Below are 24647 nucleotides of genomic sequence, written 5' to 3'. Positions count from 1 at the left end.
CCAAGCTTAACTGCTGCTTGCCTTGCAGTTAAAGTAACACATCTTATGTCTGAGTCAGAAGGTTGTGGCCCACTTCAGGACTTTGAACTCACATTGTGTTGGCTGTCATTTCAATACAGTGATAGGGGAGGGCTGCATTATTGGAGGAGCCTTGGGACATCCTCCCGATGTGAAAGGCGCTTTACAAATGTAATTTTTGTTGTTTTTGTCATTATTGTTGTGCCATCATTTGGATGAGACTTTAAACAAAAATCCCATCTGCCTATTGCATGTTAAAGATCCCACGGCACAATTCAAAAAGAGAAGGAAGTTTATCCTGGCTAACAACTGCCCAGATAAAATTGGTCATCGTGTTTGTGGGATAATGCCGTGCGCAAATTGGCGGCATATTTTGCCTACAAAATACATACAATAATTTCTGGGAAGCACTTTGAGACAGCCTTCTAACAAGAAAGCCACTATATCAAATATAAAGAGGATTACTATTGATTGATTGATTGATGCTTGCCAATTGATGCTTAAAGATGCATTGTCTTGGTAGAAAAAACGTTTGATAAACTTTCCTTATTTGGGGAAGGATGAGTGATACAATAGTACATTAGTACATTTAGAAGTTGTTTATATCATTGCATCGTGGACTTTTAAGCAGTTGAGAAAAGGTTTACCAAATATTTTTTTGTAAAGTGTTCCTTTAACATGAGGTGTTATTTGCTTGCCCAGTTTGTAACTTTATTTTGCTAATCCTTACGGAATCAGATCTTGAATATAATCTGATCCTTTTTTGCCTTTCAGGTTTACTGGTGGACCTAACTAAAGATTACAAATACATGTACATAACCTGTGGGAGCATTGTAATAGTAGCAAGCATCTACTTATTTATCGGAAATTTCATCAACTACAGACTCCTGGAGAAGGAGAAGAAAATTAGAGAGGAGAATATGAAAACACCCCCAGATGATTCAGAGGTGAAAGATGGTGGTGACCATATCAAGAGCATCGACACTGATGATGTTGCAGTTGATCCTCGGAAACTCTTGGAAAGTTCTGCTGATAAAGAAACTAATATTTAATGGAGCGCCCTGTGTACTTGAATTTGAGTGCCAGAATTTTCACTTTACTTCAGAGGATTATATGTCAGTCTTTTGGGTAGATATGCAGGGCTCCAACAGGGGCATTTCCCGCTGCATTTAGCCTGTTTCGTTCCTTAACCCTTTAGACCCAAAAGGGAATCCTTGGTTCCTAAGTGTTACCTGGTCGGAGTTTTTCAGGGATGCAACTAAATCACATATTTGTCCATAGACGGGTATCAGTGCACAGTTCGTGCTCCCCTGTCCTGAGGTGCAGAGGAAATAATACTCAGAGTTAACGTGCTTGGTTGGGAGCACAAAATCCTCCTTCTGCCTCACAATGTCATTACAGTATTCACAACTTTTCACTTTATGCTAATATGCAGCCATTTTTATTCCTTGTCATTATTGTCACAGATGAGTAGTTTTAACAGTGTGTCAGCATAAAAATGGGGACAGTAGTTCTTTTCTTATCAAACTCATATTTAAATATTACTATGCACTAAAACATTTTTTTACAGTCTAAGGTATCCATGCTAGGAGCAGCATAAATTACAAAAACAGCAACACAAGCAGAATCAGAGTGAATCTTAGAGTCAGCAATATGAGCTTGCCTCAGAAGAGGGCAGCAGACTAAGATAAACTTAATTTCCTCAGGAAGAGATGCACCTTTACTGCTAGTTCTTCAAATAGAGTAAGTCAGCCTATAATTTAGGAAACTTTCAGGAAACCAAACAATAGGAAATAACATATTGCATTCACTTTTGCAGCTAACTAATTAAAACCAGCTTTTCAGTATAAAGGTTTCATGTAAATCAGAAAGAGTTTGAAGATCCAAGATCCTTAGTGTTCAGCTACAAACCAATCACTGGGTTAAAAATGCAGTGTTTCATAATAGAATCGATATTCTCAAATTGTTATGAAACATATTTTTCACCTGAATATTAATTCTCTGAAATTGGTCTATATAATCCAACTAATTCCACAAACTTCAAGAGATGAACCATTAAGGGTTATTTTAAATACAGAATTAAATAAAGATTTGTGTTTAAAATAGTTGCATTTTACACTGTTAAATGACAGGATCAAATTTCATATTATGAAGTGACATTGTGTTGTTTTAGAGGAAATACTGACTGTAGTAGAAATCTTTCATATGCAACAAAATAAAAAGTTCAGAGTAATAAAGCCTGAATAATGTAACCGGAGGTGCTCAAGACAGTGTTGGGTCAGCTCATATAATGTCAGGATAAAACAATTGCAAGAGAACAACTGGACCTTCCTGTGGGGAAATGTCACATCTTTGCATTGCTCCTCCACGCAGCAACCTAACCTCAGGCAGGAAATAATTAAGTGGAGAATTACAACAGACACAGGCTGCATCCTACCACACCATGGAACACTTACAATCCTTACCTCACTTATAAATGTGATGCACTGATCTCTTCCCATTGCATTTTTCCCAGCCTTAATCTTGTTCTGGTTGCTTCCTAAATTTAACACTTGCCTTTTTATTTGTTCACGACTAGTAATAAGAAACCTCTGTAAATATCTGATGTAGTCTGTGACACTAGAGTTTCTTTAACCGTAAGTCTTCTTTACCTGAATCAATCTTGTGTAACTGGACAATCCTTTGGTGAAAGAATACTTTCTGTAACTCATTGACATATCTGAACACCGCCCCCCCCCCCCCCCCCCCCCCCCCACTCCCCATCTATGTATGTTTCTCAACCACAAATACTGTCTGTAAAATTAAAGATGAATATAGCAGAACCTGAGTTAACTTGTAAACTCTTCATATAGTACTTTTCTGAAATATGAGCAATGATTAGACAAGCCAGGATTCTTTAGTCTTGAGAAAGGATGACTCACAGAAATCTCATAGAGGTGTATAAAAATTTAAATGGGATTGAAAAAGTGAACCCAGAACAAAACTTTATGATGTACCACACTAAAGAGGTTTAGATTTGTAGTGGGCAATTTTAGAACAGATACCAAAAGTTTTTCTTTACTCTGAAGGTAATCAACCACTGGCCTGGACACTGGGCACATTTAAAAAAAAACAGCTTGAAGGTGTGGCAGGAGGATAGTAGATTGGATATTCTGGAGGGCTGAGATTAAATGAACGGAAGGACGGCCTTCCTGCAAATTTATGTGTTCTTGGATAGACATTTGAAAACATTGTGATTAGCATCATCTTTCCTCTGGTAGTGCAGATGACATGACTTGTGGGATAAATCAAATGACTAATGTAAAAGGTTCCTCAAATCTTTTGCAGTTCATCTATGAGCCTTTATATGCTCTCCAGTTACGTAAAGAAGTAAATTATTTCTGGAGTGACATGTACCAAAAGGATCCCGTTGATGCATGTCTGCTTCTGAAATCTAATGTCAAGGTATTTACTGAGTTTCTGCAGAGTTTGTGTGCTTTTATTTCATTAAAGTTTAGTAATATAGTCACATCCTCTCAACGTGAACAATACTATATAAATGCAATTTATTGTTTTTGTTGTTGTAAGCTTTGTTAAAGACTGTGGAAAGGAAATCATGGCTCATGATCAAGGCAAACATACACCTAGCAGAAACAATACCTTGTATTTTGTTGGCAAAAAGTGACAAAACCTTGTATCACCAAACAAGTCTGCTTAGTGTTAACTATCACAATGTTGATCCTTCACAAGCAGATCTCCAAAACTAATGATCTTTACATATATTATAACAGAAAAACCCTTTCAAACCCATACCAAAATGATCATTAATGTTAGCGATTAGCCCCAACAGACGGAGATGAAGGGTTCAACAAAGGATGTCTCTAATTGGGAATATTGTAAAACTTAATGGATATAAAATTAGTTGCTTACTTGGGATGCATTTGGGGATAATTTCTTAATAATTTTATTGCTTATCCTTAGCGGTTTTATTTCAATAGATTTTACAAACATTAAATCTGGCAATAAGACACAAATCGACAATTGTTTAACCTCCCAGAGTTTTGCGAATGGTTAAGTGATATAAAGCACATCACATTTTGGTTTGTCATTTATAGAGACATTGATCGCAGAACCTTTTAAAGTGATGGTTTCACACACTCCCAGTGTATTCCACTCAAGTGCTTGGAGATTGGCAGCAGCTGTAATCTGGTACTTTTTAAGCGTGAAAGAGAAAATGTTTCTTTGGCTATATCAGAGCAAATGGTCTCAGCATTTCATGCATCTGAAATGGACGACGAGGTGAGCCAATTTCACGAACCCAAACCTGAATTTAAAGTTGGCGTCCATTTAGTCTCAGCCTCTATTTCTCCTTCTCACCTGGGAATGAAATTTATAGCATTTCATAATATCCCTTAGCTTCATTTGCTTTGAAGCAATGATATTTCACATTTGCGCTACATTCTTGAATCAAATGGGTCAGACTAAATCATTATAGTAACATTTTTATTTCCAGAAGGTACCTTTGTTCTTAGGGTATTTGCTTGACTAAAACCAAATGAGAGAAAAGCTGCTCATTACATGGATTGAGAGGAATCAGATACAGTAATAATAAACTGTTTAAGTAAAGGTTTTCAGATATAGAATATAAATGGGCAAATCCTTGCCAGTTCCTGGTAATATTATAGGCTGCTCTTGTATTTATCTGCTGTGTACATTAATATAACATGTCAAGGCAAAGACAACAGCAACAAATTGACTTTACATGGTCCCTTTCACATCATTTCATTCACAAGCGTATGAAATCCTCTCATGATCCTGCTGTCTAGAGGCAGACCATAACTCAGGCCTTAGTGAACGTAAAGTTCAGTGAAAATAAGTAAAAGCAACTCTAATAAGATCAAATGTTTTGTTTAAAACTGTTGCCATTTCTTCCAGTGGAAATAATTGTGTTTAAGGTCTACTGTGTAACATCAAGTGAGGTTTGAGATCAACACTTTTGATCCAAGCTAAACTCTTTCACCTTTTTAACAACATGATAACTTTTTAAGCAAACCGCAGATCCATTTATAACATACATTATTACAACAATAAAATAACAGCAATACTGCGTGTATTTGACATAGCGCCTTATTACTTGATACATGCCAGGCAAGATCATAAGAGGTATGAATCAAGGAAGCCATGCATTTTCATTTTCATTTTCATCCATCTATAATACCCACCCTAACATTATCCTATTATAGCATCAGACTATTTCTCATATGAGTCCCAGGATCTTGACTTCAACCACCCTTTCTCAAATGCCCCAAACACTTCAATGGTTTATTTGGAAAAGTAGTAACTGCTTTGTAGGTAACTTCAAAAGCTAATCTACTCCATTACTATCCTATACAGCGAATAGATAAATGACCAATTAATGGCACATCATTTACAAGGTGATTTTTAGAAAAGGACAAGTAAGTGCAGGAAACAGCATGAATGGCTTGGGTGAAATGTTTAGCAAACCTTTTTTTCTGTGGTTTCACAATAATAATTATAATGTTTGCATTTGATATAGCACCATATCACACTGTTGAGACGTTACAAAGCGCTTCGCAGAATATACTGTAAAGTGTATTGACTGTATAATTTGTGGGCAAAATGCAAACAGCAAAGAGATGAATGACTAATCGATCATGATTGAACAATGATGCAAATTCCGTGGAAATGCAATGTTGCATAGCAACAAGTTGATTGGGACAGGCATGCAAGACATGCATTAAAAAGGACCTACATGTGTTCTTCCATCACACCTGATGTCTCCAAGATCAAATCATCCTTAAACTGGGACATCAGTATGAGGGCACATTAACACGCTTGCTGTGCAAGGGTGAGGACAAGTGGATGGTATCTTGTGATTCTTCGTTTTGTGAGTTCTCAGCTGGTTGGTAGCTGCCAAATGGAGGTGAAATATTTCCGTGAAGACAGTGAGGATTACTCAGAGGTGACTGAACCCATTCTACTCTCCCATACCTTCTAAAAGGAGCCTCCAGTTGGAGCAGGGCTGGGGGGGAGATGGCCAGGTGGCAGTGGGTGCACAAGGAACAACTAAACTAGTAAAACATTTTCATAGATTTGACAGTTGCGATTATCTTCTCTTATCCTTTTGAAGATGTTGACTATGGGGGTTAGGGTTTCCATGGGCTCAAAAATCAATTTCATGGTGAGCTGCTGATTCACAGCTCACCTAATTACTTGACTCTTATAAATGGCATCCATTGAAATAAAAACGTAACTATCATCTCTATGGAGTCTATCACACAGTGATTGTCATTAATAGCGTTGTCTTTGTTATATCTTTGTTCTGCTATAAAAGCATAGCTAAAAGATTGCTGCATTACCAATCAGCATGAAATAGATCCCTATAACTGTAGTGCAATGGCTCCATATATTCATGTTAGCAGATTATAAGATGCTTAATAATGCACTAGAATGATTTAAAAAGACAATCTTTTCAATTACTTTCAGAGCAGATTTGATTTATTCAATTCCTGGCATTTTGTTTAAAGATAAATGTTCTGAAAAGTAATCGTAATATTGCTATAATTTAAGATAACTTGTGACCAATGCATTTTATACTCATAAAACCTATGCAGACATTCATGTGTGAATTAAAATATTTGAAAATACTCTTTGTGCACTTTCAAATCAAAACTTAGACTGATATGTAAAATGGGTTTCCAAGCATTTGTTGCGGGGGGAGGGGTTTGTCCTAGAATGATGCATATCCAAAATCCATCCTTCATAATCTATGACTGGCCCTTAACAATCCTTTCCTGTTTATTGAAGGTGGTGCTTTTGCTTGGTGTAAGAATGCAGTGTAATGTTAGATGCTTAAATAAGCTCTTAACCCTTCTGCTGATTCACTGAAGCAATTGTTTAACTCAGCAGTTCAGGGGGAACTGAGATTATGTCCAGGAGCATTTATATATTTCATTTAAAAAGTGTCCTGTGTAAGAACTATATTTTTCCCCAAATAAAGTAAGTTGACAGTATAGCACTATGACCTTGCCATTCATAAAGTGTACTTAGATTTTATCTGTACCAAAAAACCTCACAATTAAAAAGTAAATTCTGAATAGTTTTCATTGTACTGTATACCTGATCTACAGTCTTCCTCTACACTGTGCTAACTTTGAGGACCAGTATTATTCTATATGTGTGTATATATACCATGCATCTCTCTCTCTCTCTCTGTATATATATATGTATATTTGTGTGATTTAATAACGTAGCAAGAACTCTAAAGTGTGGACCACCTATGGATCCAACAGACATGAGGTAGTCTATCTTGGCAATGATGTCTTGTATTTTCTATTTGGAAAAACCCCAAGTTTTATTAATGGCAAAGTTCACTGCCCAGACTAGGGTGCTCTTGTCCAGTTGGCAATCTGCCTGCACAGGGTGGGGGATTGGAAAAGTTATACTTATTTATGAGATCAAATGGAGACAGTTTTTTTCTGTTCTGAAATCATTAGGGTTGTTTAAGAGGAAACATTCACAGTCAATGGCCAGTTGTCTCAGTCTGGGCTAAAGTCTTCATCAAAGTCTTCGTAATGGTATTTGAAGTAAATGTGTGTTAGATGATGTCACCTGTAGATGTTAAGAAGAAATAGCTATACATGTGTGCTTATTAAATGGAGTGTAATTCCAATTTAAACTACCTTTTATGTATTTAGCTTACAGTAGTTGGCTTTCATATGTTTTTCCTCAGTTATTTATAGATGTGCTGAATTGAAGCACGTTGGCAAATAACCTGTAAAAACATGAAAACATTATTAAAATTGCTCTTGTGGTGTAGTGTGTTTGTCCTAGAATGATGCATATGCAACATGCAGCCTTCATACTCCTCAGTATTGACTACCCCTTAACAATACTTTCCCGCTTATTAAAGGTGGTGCTTTTGCTTGGTATAATTACGCAGTATAATGTCAGATGCTTAAATAAGCTCTTAATCCTTCTGCTCATTCGCTGAAGCAATTGTTTAACTCAGGAGGATATACTGCGGACAATGGGATTATGTCCAGGAGCAATCATAAATATTTTGTCTTGTGTTGGCAGAGAACTGTGAGCCTGAGAAGAAATAAGCCAATGTAGGCAGAACCTGGGACAGTGAGGGAATCTAAGCCTTTGTCAGATGTGTACTGACCAACTAGTGAAATGTGTACCTAGGGAGGGAGGGAAGCAAGATCTCACTTGGACTGAGTTGGCTCCAAGATGCCAATTCTGGCAATGGAATATCAGAATGTGTGTGAAGTGCTCTGTTTAAACTGTTCTTGCTATTCCCAGATCAGATAGTGATATTATTATAGTGGCGGAGAGACTCAGACTTCGGACTGGGCCATTCTATGAACAGGTCCTTGCAAACAATCTGTACAGGATAATTGTTTTAATTTTTAAAAAAGCAAGCCATAACAAGTATTTAGTTACAAAATAAATTGTGATATTGGGATCATATTCATATTGTTAGAATTTATTCACCTAAACAAGAGTTTATATAAATCAGATAGTATGCATTAGGTACAAGAAATATATTTTTTAATCTAGGACTATTTCATAATTTTGCTTTCCGAGATTAATATTTGTCCAGTAACAGAACTGGTAGTTTGATCTCAGAAAGTGAATTTGAATAGAGAACACCATCTGTGAATTAATCTTTTCAGAGTGGGTCTCAATATTTCCAGTTGATTCCTATTTTTTGCAGTAGTCTATCGTACACCTTGTGTTGAGGTTTTCCTTTTAAATATATATATTTATTGGTAACACTGTGTACAAATTACGCTATAGATTTCAAGATTCAATCATGACTAAATGTGGAATTTAAAATGTGGACATAGTAGAGTAACACTATGAAAAATAAATGTCATGTACCTAGTTTAGAATTGACAGGAATTCTTTAGTTTATTATGTCAGCTTTCACTATTAATGGTTCAGCTGTAGTTATGGTTTTTGGTGCATTCAGTATAAAACCCTGTGATTCTCTATGCATTCTATATAATCTGTAATCTGTTCAGTTACAAATTATTTTGAGTTCAGGGGGTTTCCTACTTAAACAACAATGTATTATTTAATACCCACCTGTAACAAACATTTTGATTCTGCTTTAACTTGTACTGATGAAATAATAAAAGATGTAAAGGATTCAATTCTGGATAATTTTATTTGAATGCCTCCTTACAATCAAGCCGGAAAACAATTGAACACGGGTGCATTAATGGAAACTCGTTTGGATGGTTTTCGTTGTTCACTCACTGGTGCTTCGGTGCAACATTGCTAGTAAACATCCTTGCATTTGATACAGTGCCTTTCACTTCGGGAGAATGTCTCAAAGTGCTTCACATAATTTACTGTAAAGTGCAGTGACTATGTGCTTTCTAGGCAAATGCAGCAGCCAACTTAAACACAGCAATGTCCCGCAAACAGCAACGACATTATTGATCAATTTTATCGGGGGGGGGGGGGGGGGGGGGTTGGTGCCCAGAACACCGAGAGAAATCCCCTTTCCCTTTCAAACATTGCTATTGGGATTCTTAACATCCACTTGAACAGGTAGATCTTGGTGGCCCCGTTGTGGGGCTTGAACCCACAATCATCTGACTCAGAGACGAGCATGCTACCAACTGAGCAGGCTCACCCGTTTGCTCCTAGTAATGGGCTCTGGTTCATTGTCTGAGGTCATATTCTGCTAGGCATTTTCTATAATAAAATTATTTTAGATTACCTTTACCTATTATTTGCCTGAGCTTTCCAGTTTATACTGCTCATTTAAGAGATGAAAACAGATAAAATATTGGCTACTGAATGGCTAAAATCCAAGTTCAGGCTATTGCCATTATTTCCCATCATTTGAAGCCTAACTCTGAAGATTGACGTGCCTCATGATTCATTGGCAGTCTGATTGTGCCTGGATAACCAAACTCACCTCAGCACTTGAAATTGCACAGTGCAGCCCTGCTCTTTTTATTCTGAAGTGGTTTTACACCATTGGAAAACAAGCATTCCTCACAGGAGCCCTGACCATATAGCAAACAAATGACTGCAGTAAAAAAATCAGCCAGGTTTGACACAATAATAACTCAAGAATAATGACCACAACATCAGTCCGTTCAAACAAACATCTTGCGATAGGAAATGGGGAGAGAGCAATGGGGGAATGTGTAGTAGCTAAAAACGATGATGTAAATGAATAATGGTCTCATTTCCTTGAGCACATTTAGATTCATGACGCTGTCTGTCCTTTTACATGCACACAGCAGTTTTACTTGGGTGGTGGGGAAAGAAATGTTGTCAAGCATTTCAGGTGAGCCAGTATCTCAATGCTATTTACTAAGTTTCTGCTGATTTCCTGGGTAGGCCTTGCATTCACATTCACATTTACATGCTCTTGTGTAAAACTACTAAATTTATTAGTGTAAAAGGAGCTTTTCTTTTCTTTCTAATATATATGAAGACTTTACTAGACTGTATTATGCTATCTGGTCTATGGTGTGACATACTTTTACTTCTAAGCTCCCAAATGGGCATTACGCCCTTTTTTCTGCATCAGTTGGGAAGGAGTTTAAAGCTCGACAACAAACGTGATTCTGACCATTACGGTCATGGCAAACTTAAACAAACTCTAGACTTATCTCAACTGAACAGGTTCATTTTCTATAAAGTATAAGAGACTGAGAAGGAGTTAAAGTCCTTCGGTTAATCTCTACAGTTTTGGAGATGTGTGTAAGAGATCTGTCTCTCCCTTTGCCAAAATGTCGACACGTCCCAACACCTTGCAGTGAGTGGATTTCAGACTTGGGAGGGCAAGGGAAATGACAAGTTGGAAAATATGCAGAAAATGAAGGTGTTGGCCCCTTATATGACCTTACAAAGTATGATATCCCTTAAAGGGACTTCTTTAAATAGCTTCATATCTCACATTTTTTTGTGTGTGGCCCCTCTATCCTGCCCAATATAATGCCACATGCTATATTTCATCCCATCTACTCATGGTGGTAGGACAGAAACAGCTTGAGCTAATAAAGCAATTGTAGAATGTTAATAGCACAATGGGAGGCGAAGGTGGAAATGAGAGAGACTACATAAGGGAAGAGGAAAGAACTATGATCTGTGGTGGACTTGTGATAATTATCACATCACATGCTGCATTCCCTGGCCCCCAAACTAACATACAGCTATTTGTTTCAACGGCATTTATTTATTTATCACTTAAGATAGGAGCATTATTCCAATAAATTTACTTTTTGGCTGCATGACAGTAAATAAAATGGGAAACATTTCATTCCTGCAGTGGGGAAGAAGTTTTTTTTCTGGAAAAGTCATCTCAGAACTTGCAAACCATGAAAGAAACCCAAATAAACAAAACAATAAGGCGAACCTTAAATCTCTATATCTGTTTGATTTTTCTCAGGGACTGCTGGTGAGACTCTCATTTCGGATATGAAAGGTTCTCATTGAATTGAGTCCTTTACTTCCCCTCCCTCGCTCAGCTTCCAACCCCATCCCTCATGAAACACTCAAAGAAGTTATCCTACATGAAATGTGCTATATAAAAATAATCAATAATAATAATCCTTGCATTTGTTGTCTTTAGCATTCAAATCTGTCAGTCCTTTGCTGCTCTGTAATGAGTTACATGCATGTTTGCAACTTGTGTTTCACTCTGCCACTTTACCTAGTGCCCATGTAGTTATGGGATCCTTTTCTACAATTTAGAACATGACTTATCTTTTTAATCTGCTTCACTTAATTGCTTTACTTTGCTGCTTTTTAACATTCTCATTTATCACTGATGCATTCATAATAAGACACTGAACAAATATTGGAGTACGCTACTCATCAACTGCTTTGCATTAATATGTTGCCTTGTTAGTCGACTTCAGCTATTTCTCATGGTTTGTTTCCTGTTTGGGTATTTGCTGCAGGCAAATTGTTCTAGTCCAGACGGCTCAGATCATGAGATGTGGACTTGACCCTTATTTTATTGCAGTTTGCAATGACTGTGCTCTATTAGCGTGGCGATAAATTGGTTTTCCAAACCGATGGCTTTTGCCTTGTGTTGTTTTGTGTTCCCCTTTGAAATGAACATGATTTGTTCCAATTTGTGTGGTTTAAGGAGGAAATTGTATTAGAAAAGTGGGGAAGGTAATTTGTAACCACTAAACTTTTTTTTTAATGGGTTTCCAGTAGTTTAACAGGGAAAATATTTTGAAATTTAACATGGAGAAGCAAATGGAAAAGCTAACCACTTCTCCCGCTACTTTTATACACATGTTTGAGGCAAGTTCCGCCTTTTAGGCGGAGGAGAGTGTTTGACGGCAAAACTAGGTTGGGGAGGAATTCCACCTGCAATTCCTATGAAACACCATCAAAATTAAGATAGCCAAATTTCACATCCTCCAAAATGCTACGAAAATAGAATAAATTTAGACCCAGTTGGAATTCCTATACCATTAGAGCAAAAGGCAAAGAAAGGGATATAGGTAGTGTTCTCTTGATCTATACTGAATTAACAAATAAATAATTATTACATTCAATGTAGAGCCTTTCTCATCAGGAGGACATCTCAAAGCACTTCACAGGATTTACTGTAAGGTGTCGTGACTGTGCATTTTACAATTGAATATGATAGCCAATTGCACACAGTAAAATACATGATGTGAATGACAAATTTTATCTGGTGATCTCCTGAACAGGATAACAGGAGAAATTTCCGTCTCTTTTCGAATAGTGCCTCAGGATCTTTAACATTTGCATGAACAAGAAGAAGGGGCCTCAGTTTAATATCTCATCTGAAGGATGGCACCTCCAACAATGCAGCACATGCCCAGCACTACTCTGGAGTGTCATCTTAAACTGTGAGTTCAAAATCTCAATGTGTGGCTCAAGCCTACAACACTCTGACTCATAGCGAGAGTGTTACCAATTGAGACAGACTAATATCTAACTGATCTCAGAGTAATGGTTCAAGCACTACAAGTGGCTTCAGTGTCCATTGGCTCAGGTGGGGGTGGGGTTGTCGGTGGGGGAGAGATCAGCTAAGAGATGGTGATTGAATCACTATATTCTATCCAATGTCTCCTGTCAAAGGTGTGTATAAATGTGGACATCATAAGGACAGGTTTATGTTTGGCTGTAATGCCCTCCATGAATTTCTATGAAGAAATTATCCTCCAGACAATAATTACAATTCCTGGGAAGTATTTCTTTATGTAGAGGGTAATTATCGCCTGGAATTGTTAAACAAAAGTTATGAGTTAAGAGAGGTTTAATGCAATTATCTCTTGTTATCTTGTGAATTGCCTGCCAACACTCACCCTCAGATCTCCAATTGAAATCAGAAGCACCTTGAGAGACTGTCTGTAATAGCAAAGTAATAATATTTCTGTGCTTTGTTTCTGAAGATATTCCATTGCTAATTTGTTGTGATAAAATCTATGGTTAACAGTTTGCTATTGGTGAGCAATCTGAAATTGAAGTATGGGCAATAAAGAAATTTATTCTACGAATTGCAGTAAATAAATCCAAAAAATTGGACAACTATGTTTTTTCTCTCAGACTGTGTTGCACATTAATGCTGTAGCTTTATGTGGAGCCTGTTACCTGGGTGCGGGAGGTCACAATGAGACTAACTGAAAGAAAACAATTGTTATTTTAATATAAGTCCCTTAATCTTGTGCAACACAAGAATCTCCAGGGATATCTCAACAGCTTGTCATTCTGAGCAACAACAACAAATTGCATTTATATAGCGCCTTTCATGTCGGGAGAACGTCCCAAGGTGCTGGACAGTTTGGGTTTGTACCTGAGCTGGGAGCTGGAATCAAGAAGGGTGGAGGGCAGGCAGGTGTGGGTTGGTGGTTGACCAAAGGCATGGTCAAAGAGGACGGTCTTGAGATGGGAGTCTTGAGACGAGCACTCCACAGGTATCAATATGGCTTGTGTTTCTATCTTAAATTCTCAGCAACTGTTTTCTGTGCTTATGCTCAATATAATAGAGCATAATTAACGAAACGCAGCAGGTTGCAGATCTCAGTGTATTCGTCACATAAGAGGCACAATTGCCAGAGTTACGGAGAAACTCTAGCCCCACAGAGCTCCCTGTAACTGCCGTAAGTGCTTCTGTGTGATTATCTACGAGAAAGTTTGATTTAAAAAGATGATTTTCCCCCACCAACTCTTCATGTAAATTGCATTGCAACATATTCCAAAGCGCTGAACAACATTAGCAGCATTCACATAAAATTAAAAACAAATAAAACACAGTCCTGTGGCTTCCTGCTTCCCGGGAGCTGGAGTGGACACAATTCTCCCTGTTGAAGCATTCAGATATGCAATCACTACAGTGTTTTACTGGGCTTTCTGTGGCCTCAAGACGAATAACAGCCACTTCGTCTCCTGGTAGCAAACATTTCAGCAGCAGGAATATATATCATCAATGGTAGGGTATTGAGCAATTCTCACAAGATGCAGAGAAAAATCTGGCCTGAATTAAATAATTCCACACACTAAAAAACAAGAATTGAATGTCAGTGATTTTAAATATGTTCGCAAGGAATTTGACATTTTATTTAGCATTTTTAAAATAAGTTTATCTAACATTTTCCAACAAAATAATGTCTGACCTGCATGGAAATCCAGCTGTTTTACCAGACTCTAATATGAAGCAAGTTAGGCTCATCCAACAATTATATTCATTTTGTTTTTAACTAAAAATATCTAATAATAGTAATAATCCTTGCATTTTATATCGCGCCTTATCGCATCATCGAGACATCTCAAAGCGCTTCACAAGACATTCTGTAAAGGGGATTGACTGTATTGTGTGGGTGAACCCAGCAGCTGATTTGCACACAGCAGTGTCTCACAAACAGCCATTTTATTTGGGGGATTTATTCACTGTATGTTCTGAGAAATTAAAGAATGAGTTCAGGCAATTTCTCAGTTGCTTTGTTTATGAAGGTTGCCTTTTTTCAGTGACATCTTTCTCACCTCCCAATATTGTGTGCTGTTCAGTGTTCGTGCTTTGCCTTTACTGGTGAAGTTTCCAGCTTGCAGCAAAACGCAGCAGTTGTCTTTAATCTTGTTTTTCATTATTTTGTTCCAGTTCAACTCAGCGGGGCATTTCATTACCATGCTGAGAGCCGGAATAAATTAAGTCAGGCAGGCGGTAAAGCTAAGACTAAATTCGGACTGTACAGATACAGCTCAACTCAGTTATATCTCTGATTTGAGAAAATAAGAAACCGAGAGAGAGAAAAAGCAAGCCAGTCAGCCAGCCCAGCCAATGGGGCAAGTTCACCACATCAACAACTTGAATTTATGTAGCGCTACTCACACAGGCCAGTGCCCCAGAGCGCTTGACAGTGGCGGAGGGAGCCGGTCAACAGTCGAAGAGGGAAAGGAAGGGGCAAGGTGGAGGGATAGAGTAAAAGTGGTCCAGAGTTTTGGGGCATAGTGGCTGAAAGTGTGGCCACCGATGGTGGAATGGAGGGCATGAGGGATATGCCAGAGCCAGTCGAGCGGATGCAGCAGATGTTGGGTTGGGGAGTAAAGCAGATCGGAGAGGTAGGGAGGTGCCAGGGCAAGAAGGGATTTGAAAATGAGCGTGAGGATCTTGAAATCAATCCTTTCAGCGATAGTGACATCCCACATTAAAGCAACAAGTGCATTTGACCACGTAACACACCTGTGACAAAGATATGCATGGATTATGCATCCTCTTGATTAATCGTAGTATCACACTGGGAACTGTGCTGTGTTCTATTTATAGAATAGCCAAGTAATTTAACATTTTTCATTTTTAATTATCGGTTTAAATTTTTAAAAATGAAAGAAATGTGATGGCGATGACACATGTGATGGGATATGATGAGTTTATAATAATCTGGATTTACACCAACACTTATGGTGTGAGAGAATTGATGGTTGTGATAGCCCTGCAACTGTATGTAATATTTTGATCGCTGGCAACCGCAAAGCTGGATTCCTGCTGCATAAAAAAGTGAGAGCGACAGAGGTGCACCTGTTCCTGCTGCTCCTCCTCCTCATAAAAGTGAAAGGAACAAGCACTTGCAAAGGAAACATTATGCATTAAAAACATCTAATTGTATTGCCATTCAGAGTCCAGTGAAGCAAACACAAATTCGGGAACATTATGTTTCCTAATGCCTTAGGCTGTATAGAGTAAATTAGCATTGAAGCAAATAAAAAGTTGCTGGCTTCCGTCATAGCTTTTTTGAAAACAAGTTCTAGAGATCTAGATTGGAAACTAGTGAATGGCATTCATTTCACAACAAGCAATGTTTTTTGCAATGAGCAGCCTGTTGTACTGAATGACTCTTTGTCATTCTGTGTTTTTAATATCTGAGCACTGATAAGCAAAGGTGTTGTGTTACTCCCTTTATGCTCAGTTCCACCTAAATACTTGGATTTGCTAGATTTCTACCACAGACCTACCTAGATCTATCTTCTGCCGCACAGACTCACAATTTAGAGAATAGTGCATTGATAAAAAAAAACTTGCATTTGATATAACGTTTTTCACGTCGTTGAGAAGTCTGAAAGCGCTTCACAGACGATACTGTAAAGTAAATTGACTGTATGTTTGTGGGTGAAACACGGCAGCCAATTGTGCACAGCAGTGTCCCACAAACAGTCGTGGATTGAGTGACCAAATTGTTATTTTATTTATTTATTTTCTTGAGGGATTATTATCAGGCGTGTGGAGTAAGGAAACTTGCCCTAGGTTTCGCCCTGCCGTGAATCGAACCCAGGTCTCTTGCTTGCGAGATGAGTGCTCTAACCACTGAGCTACAGGACTCCACAATCATGATAAGAACATTGAATTTGCAGGGTCAGAAAAGACCATTGTAGGTTCCTCTGACCAGAAACAAAGTGACAATATATATATATATATACTTATCGGTCACTTATACCAGATAAATATATACATATATATATTTGTAATTTCATCACAAAATAGCTGAGCTGTTTCCTCTTGGATTCATTGAAAGAATCTGCTTCTTGGTAATCCATTCCACATATTTATCGCCTTGTGCGCAAAGTGATTAAGTCTAAATATCTCTGATCTTCTAAGCTGGAGTTCATACCTCCTTATCATAGCTTGTGACTGTGTTAAAACATACCAATTCATCTAATACCTTTCAGGATCTTCATGATTTCAGTAGGATCTCTGCGGAGTCTTCTCCAGTGGGAACATTCACAACTTCTGTAGGTTTATGACTCAGATGTCTAATTCATGCTGGCAATAGAATTACCACGCATCTACCAGAATTGTTTTTTTTTAAGTTAAATTCAAGCATTATTATTTATCATTTTCAATTCAATTATAGAAACCGTTGCTTCCTGGAAAAAACAAAGATATTTTGCGGGGTTTGAAATAGGGCCTGTTTCTACTGCTATAATTGTTGTACTGGCATGAAAATAAATAAGATATCAGGCTATTGTCCATTCTGTAGAGACATTTTGTTTGCCATGATCAAATGTCACTACTAGATCTTTGCCATCTTTGCCTGAAGAATAATATTAAGCGTTAGTAACTGACAGTTTGATGAAACAGAGACAGTAGCAATTTCAGTTCAACTTCAAATTGCTGCATTTTCAACAATGAATCAAAGCTCTAATCCAAAGAATGAGCGCTATTCTCTCCTTCAGCTCGGGAACCTGATTACATAATCTTTTTGCCAAAATTGTGTTCCGCACATTCTATTTCCTCCAGCAGGTTGGAATGAATGTTTTTTTAAATTTTTTTTAATGAAAATAAAATCAGTCAATGAGTAGACAGAATTTTGGAATGTATTCATTCAATCTCCTCGTTCCAATGATTGAGCCCAACCTAAGGCTCTTGATGGTCTGAATAATGGAAAAATAGTGCACAGATCTCTGTCAGAAGTGAGCAGCAACTTTATTATCCTAAGGGCACTACTTCATTCAATCACCAATGAATAGGAATGCTGGTATTAATCATTGTAAAGATTCTATCCAAAGGGCTCTACCTGGCTTGCCATTGATAGCACTGCCTGGCAAGCTTTCCCGCTGCTTGTCCAGCTAGGACCAATCTACCAATTTGGCTTGCAGGGTTAACAGGAGCTGAGAGAGAGGATTCCCTGCCGCCAGTGACTGGTCTGCCCTTCCAGGTCCTGCTGATGAGCCAGGCTGGCTCTACTGTCATTTTAGCAGTGCCCTGGAATACTGCAGACCCGCCTGGCTCAGGAACACGGACTACCGAGATCGCCACAGAGTGCTGGCTCGATTCCAATATTCCATTGCCAATCATGTCACCTTCAGGCCAGTTCAGCTCCAAGGAGACCCTGCTTACCTTCCCTGCCACCCAAGGAGGATAGTCACCAGTTCGTTGTTCGACATCTGACAATTGCGGGTTTGAGCCCTCAACAGGTGGATAGTAGGTACAAGGAACTCCCTGTGAACTTCCTTGTGGGTAACATGGCTCAACATGAATTGCATGAGAGCATTTGGACCATCTTCCTGTCTGCAGCTCGGGCACACTCCCCTTCCCCTTGAGCGATGGTTCCACTAGTTGGAGGTGCAAAGTTTAAGCAGCATCTGCACATCTGTTGCATGACTCTGATATGTAGAGGTGGGAGACACTGCTGAACTAACCTCAGAGCAAACATTTTTTAGAACCAAACCAGACATCATGCAGAAAATGTGGAATCAGTGTCTTTGTTACCAGTGAGTAAGCAGGGAAGTTATTAAAAATAATTTAGCATTGTCTCTAACGTTGGTAGAAATAACATCTTCTCAACTCCCCTATACAACTCTCAACCCAGGACGTGCACTTACTTAGTGTTTTGGTCATCTCCTACAACTTTGCGTTTCATTTTCTGGCTCACATTGAACATTTTCTGGCTCATTGAACCTTGGCTCTGTTTATACACATCACATGTGACCATGCTCAAGCTTATTTATTTCAATTCAGTAGATTTAGCTTATTACATATCCTTACACACAGGATTGCGAAGGACAAGTTTACAATGGACACTGGAAAGTATTTCTTTATTCAGAAGGCAGTCAGCAAATGGAACGGATTATCTGGAATCGGTGTCTGAGCCCAGAAAATGCTACACTGATATGGTTTGTATATTACAACACTGCCTGCACTATGAGTGATACTCCGATGCCATTGCTGACACTCGAGTACTGCTCTTAGTACTCCTGCAACTTTTACATGAAAAAAGTTTCATTTATTCTGTACGGTATTTGTGAAATTGATCAGGTTGGTTGCGGGCTGGACCATTGGAACTATTTTCCCTGATTGACTGCAGAGGTCAGGAGATATGTCTGAAAGTCTTGCGGCTTTGCTGCCGATCTTTTATTATGGGGGAAAAAATTGCTTCAAAAGGTCCTGTATAGACTACATGAGTTCCAAGGCCCAATGGGGAGCTTGAACTCACAACCTTCTCGAGTGTGCTACTAACTGAGCCAGGCTGGCACATGAGATGCTAAACTGCGATAAAATGTTTACTACCAGCAGTAAAATCCCTGACATTGCTGAGCATCAAATTCTTCACTCAAATAATTTTAATTAGAGTCTATGTCTCGTTTATTGCTAAAAAGAAGTAAACAGATGGAAATAAATGACTCAACGTGATGCCAGCATTATCACATTGTCCACTACACGTGGAGATGTGTTTTGTAGCACTATGAGGAATGACAAAAAGGCATACAATATACCTGTTGTTCGATGCAGCCAAGGCTGCTCTAGGTAGTAGCAATCCAAGCACCCCTGTCTCCCCTACCTATTTGGCAGGACAATGCAGATTGATGACGTGGGACCAACTTACCAAGGTTTCATTTGTCTGAGGTAAAACATATTATTTTGGGTTAAAAGAGGTGTAAATTATTTCTGTGGCCCTTACTCTTTATAATTAAACTCTGTCCTATGTATTGAAAAGGGGTTGCAATCCATCTTGCTCATTTTTGCTCATAGAATTCTACGATAAGTAATTGCTTGCCCGCGAGACTTTGCGTGACACTTGAGCAGTTTATGGAGCACATTATAAGCAGTTTATCGCTTCCAAACAGGTGTTTTGCAGACAGACTATTTCACACAAAAAGAAGCCAATATCTCTGTTGTTTTATATCCTATTTTGTTACTTGATGGTTCTTTGTAGCTTAATACGGCGGCTGCTAACTTGTTTGTGAATTATTTATTCAACAACCATTCCTGCAGCATATCTTTTTTCTAATATTTGACATTTATAGTGTGCGAGCAGTTAAAGATCTGTTGTATAATGGTATACAAAATCTCAGGGAAGCATCTGCCATGAGGTGTTATTCCACCGATAACTGCTCCTAACTTCAAACTTCTTTAACACTGTTAATCAGACAGTAAGTACTGAAAGCTGTTGGAAAAAAGATTACTTTAATGGTACTGAAGAATGATTCTGTAACAAATAAAACTGACAGCTCACATGGTTAGATGGGGGAAAAAAATCAACATGCAAAAAATCAGAGTGACATACATAGAAAACTCTAATTTGCTTTAAATAATCTGTTCTGCCACAAGACAGGATCCTTGTTCCTGTCACGTCAGAGTTATATTTAGGTGTACAACAAAATACCCCTAGAGTAGCATTAATCTGTGCCTTTGTCTGCATCGCTGGTTCTGTTTTGTGCTCTATTATTGAAGTCGTTTGCCATTCTGAAAGAGATTGTGCTCACTTGCAATTTAGACTTAAAATTCATTCTCAATACTTAACAGGCAAAAGCAAGATTCTAAAAGACAATGAGACACCGGTACAAGTGAGACACCAGGAAGTATTTTTTTTTTACCCAGAAGGTATTTATTCACTGCACCTGGCTACCAGGAAAGATGGTTGAGGCAGGAGTTTAGGAACTGCTGGAATTTAACCAGTTAAAACTGGAAAGCTTGCCATTGAGAGCATTACCTGGTAAGCTTCTTGCTACTTGTCCAGCTAGGACTATTGAAGGACACCCTGCTTACCTCTCTCCCCCCCCCACACACACAAGGAGGATGAGGGACAGTATCTTATGGAGCCTTCTAACAAAATAGTTATTACCTTGTTTAAAATCCACTCTAGGAACACTTCACACAGGTGTTTAATGAAAATTAAATTCCCTCTATACATATTCTACTTGGCTATTAGATAACATACTAATTATTCACCCAGTCTGGAGCTATCTGAATCTCTGTGCTCTTCACTCTTGTCTTTATTATTCAAATTCCATATCTCTTTTTTTTTATACAATGCATTTTTTGCAAAATCTTTCTGAATACATCAATATCCATCAAATGTTCTGCAATGGTAAATCACCCTGCAGTGTACCATTCCAAAAAATAGTGACTGTGACTGATATACACAGAACAGTGAAGTACCATGCATGCAAAGATTAATTCTTGAGTTTTGTATTGCACTTAGTATATTATCCAAATGTAATGCAAATGCATTGGAGATGCATTTCAATGTGTTTTGGAGATGCAGAATGTCATGAACTACTTAAAAAAATTCCAAACTCTACTTCAACTGAATATGATCCTTTGATCTTATTTTTGATTGTGACAGATCATTCTGTTTACTGTAGTAATAATTGTGTGTTTCTCACTAGTGCTATTGCTCAGAGGTGGACATCTCAACGCATTAATTCTACATACAATAGTATGCAGCTTACTATTGATTTGTTCCATGGAATTTGCTATTTCGCCAAATTTTTGGTCTTGGGACTTGAATGATTTCTTCCTCAGAATTGCAGATCTAGTAAAGCAAAGCTATCAAGCTCATCACGAGAAACAAGTGGTGGCAGTGAATGTGCATTGGGTCACTTTGAGGAGCTGGGATTTTTATTGTTTTAAGATGAAATCTTGATATTCTTGCCAGAAGTCAAATTATCTTGTTCCTTCTCGTTGTGTTGCAATATTTTTGCATTGTGAAACAAATATTTTACAAAAACAATGTCTAGAATCTTGGTTTTCCTGTTGCTTTCCTACCAGATGCATCATATAAGCCCTGCATATTTTTTTTACAGTTCTAAGCTATATTATCTTAATTTTAGATCTTAAGATTAATAGCATCAAAATATATTATCTACTAAATACGTAATGACTAAAAAGAGGGTTGATAGCTGGGAGTTCAGTCTCCTTTTGTGATAATAACCTTTGTGTTTGACATAGTGCCTCATAATGTCTTCAAAGTGCTTCACAGGATATGCTGTGAAGTGTAATGACTATCTATTTGTGGCAGCTAATTTGCCAATAAGAATGCGGCAGCCAATTTGCACACACCGTGTCCCACAAACAGCCTGAAAGTGAACTGTTAAATGTGTCTCGGGGCTTCCTGGCTAGGTTACCAGGAGAAACTCCAATGTGTTTCGAATTAATTCCATGAGTTCTTTAACGTCCACTAATGCCCCCACCCCATATTTTAAATAACAACAATTTACATTTATATAGCGCCCCCCAGAGTGCTTGACAGTGGTGGAGCACAATGCCAAGCCGGGGGGGGGGGTGTGTGGAGGTGACTGTAGGTACGGTCAAAAAGGAAGGTCTTCAGGCAACACCTGAAGGTAGGGAAGGAAGGGGCAAGGTAGAGGGATAGAGGAAGAGTATTCCAGAGTTTCAGGGCATTTTCGGGGCATTTTCTTAAAAATAAGATAACAAATGTCATGGGAAATAATCTAAAAAGTGTAGATTTAAATGAAAAGCTTAAAATGATATATCAAACAATTACAAAAGTAATGCATGTGTGCTTGGGAAAACAATAGAATAATGTGACTGTGTACTTTTATGATAATAATATTCTGTTTTTGAAATGCTCTGATATTCTTTCTTTCAAGGAACATAAGATATTTATAACAATTAAAGTTTAATATATCACAATTAGGAGTGTATAACACTAACAAAAAAAATTCTATCTATAAAATTAAAATTCTGACAAGGAATAGGTAATGTATATGTAAGCTTGTCCTTTTACCTTTCATTGTAAAGGCAGAATCAGGGCTCAATAATTAACTAACAAGATTTAAGCAAAGGCTTTACACTTAAGTGAATATTAAGATGTAAAATGGATTCCCAGATAAAACAACAAACAACATTATGACTAATCTTGCATCCTTAAACCCAGATGCAGGTGAACATCGAGTTGGAAAAGGGATTCAGGGATATAAGGATAAGTACAGATACGGGTGATTGAATATTATGTGGAATATGATGGTTCACTGGAGATATCCCTTAGAGCCTTACAGGAGTCATTGCCATTGCTGAGCTCCTTCCCTGAAGATGTTTAACCTTGCGATAGCTCAGTTAGAATTACTCAACTATTCGCTCAATGACTTGGGTAAAAGCCAATGAACACATTGTAGTGTATCAAAGAGTTGTGTTGCTTTGGTCTGGAGGCAGAACTGACTAATGGCACTGACAAGAAAGAATTCTCAACCAGAAGCAAGGATTCTCAAACAGAGATTATGTTTCATCCATTGTTTAACATCATTGAAATACTTTCTGCGATCTTTCTCATCTCTTTTCATAATTCATGCTGCACTTGCCTTGGCCACAATGAAGATCCATCCTTGTTGGTCTTCCCTGGGTTTTGAAACCAATACCAAACATTTAGTTTGAGAACCTTATGAATTTGTAATACCGGTCCTCTCATTTTCTAACTCTATTGCCTCTTTCCTTGCTTCCGTCTACCATGTTTTTAAGGGTATTGCACATTACAGTTTTTATTATCAGTAACCTCAATTGGATCTTATTAGGAATGTAATTGGAGGTAGTTGCCAAATCGTATTTCCAATGTTGCACATTCTCAGTTTGTGAAAGTTGACTGTGCAAAATGAGATTTATGCACATGGGTAATTGCTTATGGATTTCGCAAAAATTTACATTTCATAATGGTAAGGGGAGAAATTGAACCCTTGGTATATTGCATTAAGGTCAATAGAACCGGAGGAGAACCTTTAGATGACAGTATTTCTATATGTGCAGCGACTTGACAATTGCCTCATTCTGGGACTGGGTTTCATGGGCTTGAGTCAGTTGAATTGAACTGAGTCTAACCACCAAAGCTTTGTACTGTCATTCCTAACTATAGCTTTTAGGAAGTTTCTCCAAAAAAGAAAGGTTATGACGCACAACAGAGATTTACAGACATAAAAATATATTGTTACACAGGTGAATTTTGAGTCTGTGGGGAAAACATGCAGATTAATGGCCAAGATTGGAGAAACGCAATCATCAGTTCTGAAAAATGCAAAAGCATTGAGGAAGTATTGGGGTCCAATATGCGATGATTTGTAATTCAATAGTATTCCGATCATAAATAACGATTGTTGGTAATTGAAAGTGTACCATGCTGATCCCGAGGGAATTCCAGTAACTAGAGAACTTTGTGCCTGGAGTTCCCATGAGCTAGAGTAACACATGTCCGGGTACTACTGGGTGGAGTCCTGTAGCTCAGTGATTAGAGCACTCACCTCACAAGCGAGAGACCGACCTGGGTTCAATTCCAGGCAGGGTGAAACGTTGGGCAAGTTTCCTTAGTCCACGCACCTCTGTTTACCACGCCAAGTAGGAACCCGATTGTTTGTCAATTGGTGGATCACTTTTCTGGGGTTAA

General features: G+C 38.1%; 1 protein-coding gene across 3 annotated transcripts in view; it reads left to right on the top strand.

Annotated features, from left to right (window-relative positions):
• Positions 1–2845, top strand: part of LOC103184739 (monocarboxylate transporter 2) — a 55459-nt gene extending 52614 nt beyond the window's left edge. For all 3 annotated transcript variants that reach the window (XM_042335404.1, XM_007902913.2, XM_007902921.2), the window contains exon 5: positions 793–2845. In XM_042335404.1, the coding sequence (XP_042191338.1) occupies positions 793–1070 (278 nt within the window). In that variant the 3' untranslated portion in view covers positions 1071–2845. The remainder of the gene's footprint in view (positions 1–792) is intronic.
• The last annotated feature ends 21802 nt before the right edge of the window (positions 2846–24647 follow it).

Source organism: Callorhinchus milii, unplaced genomic scaffold (genome assembly GCF_018977255.1).
Source record: "Callorhinchus milii isolate IMCB2004 unplaced genomic scaffold, IMCB_Cmil_1.0 Scaffold5, whole genome shotgun sequence".
NCBI classification, from domain to species: domain Eukaryota; kingdom Metazoa; phylum Chordata; class Chondrichthyes; order Chimaeriformes; family Callorhinchidae; genus Callorhinchus; species Callorhinchus milii.
Note: the sequence above shows the minus strand (reverse complement) of the source record. Positions and strands in the feature narration are given on the sequence as shown.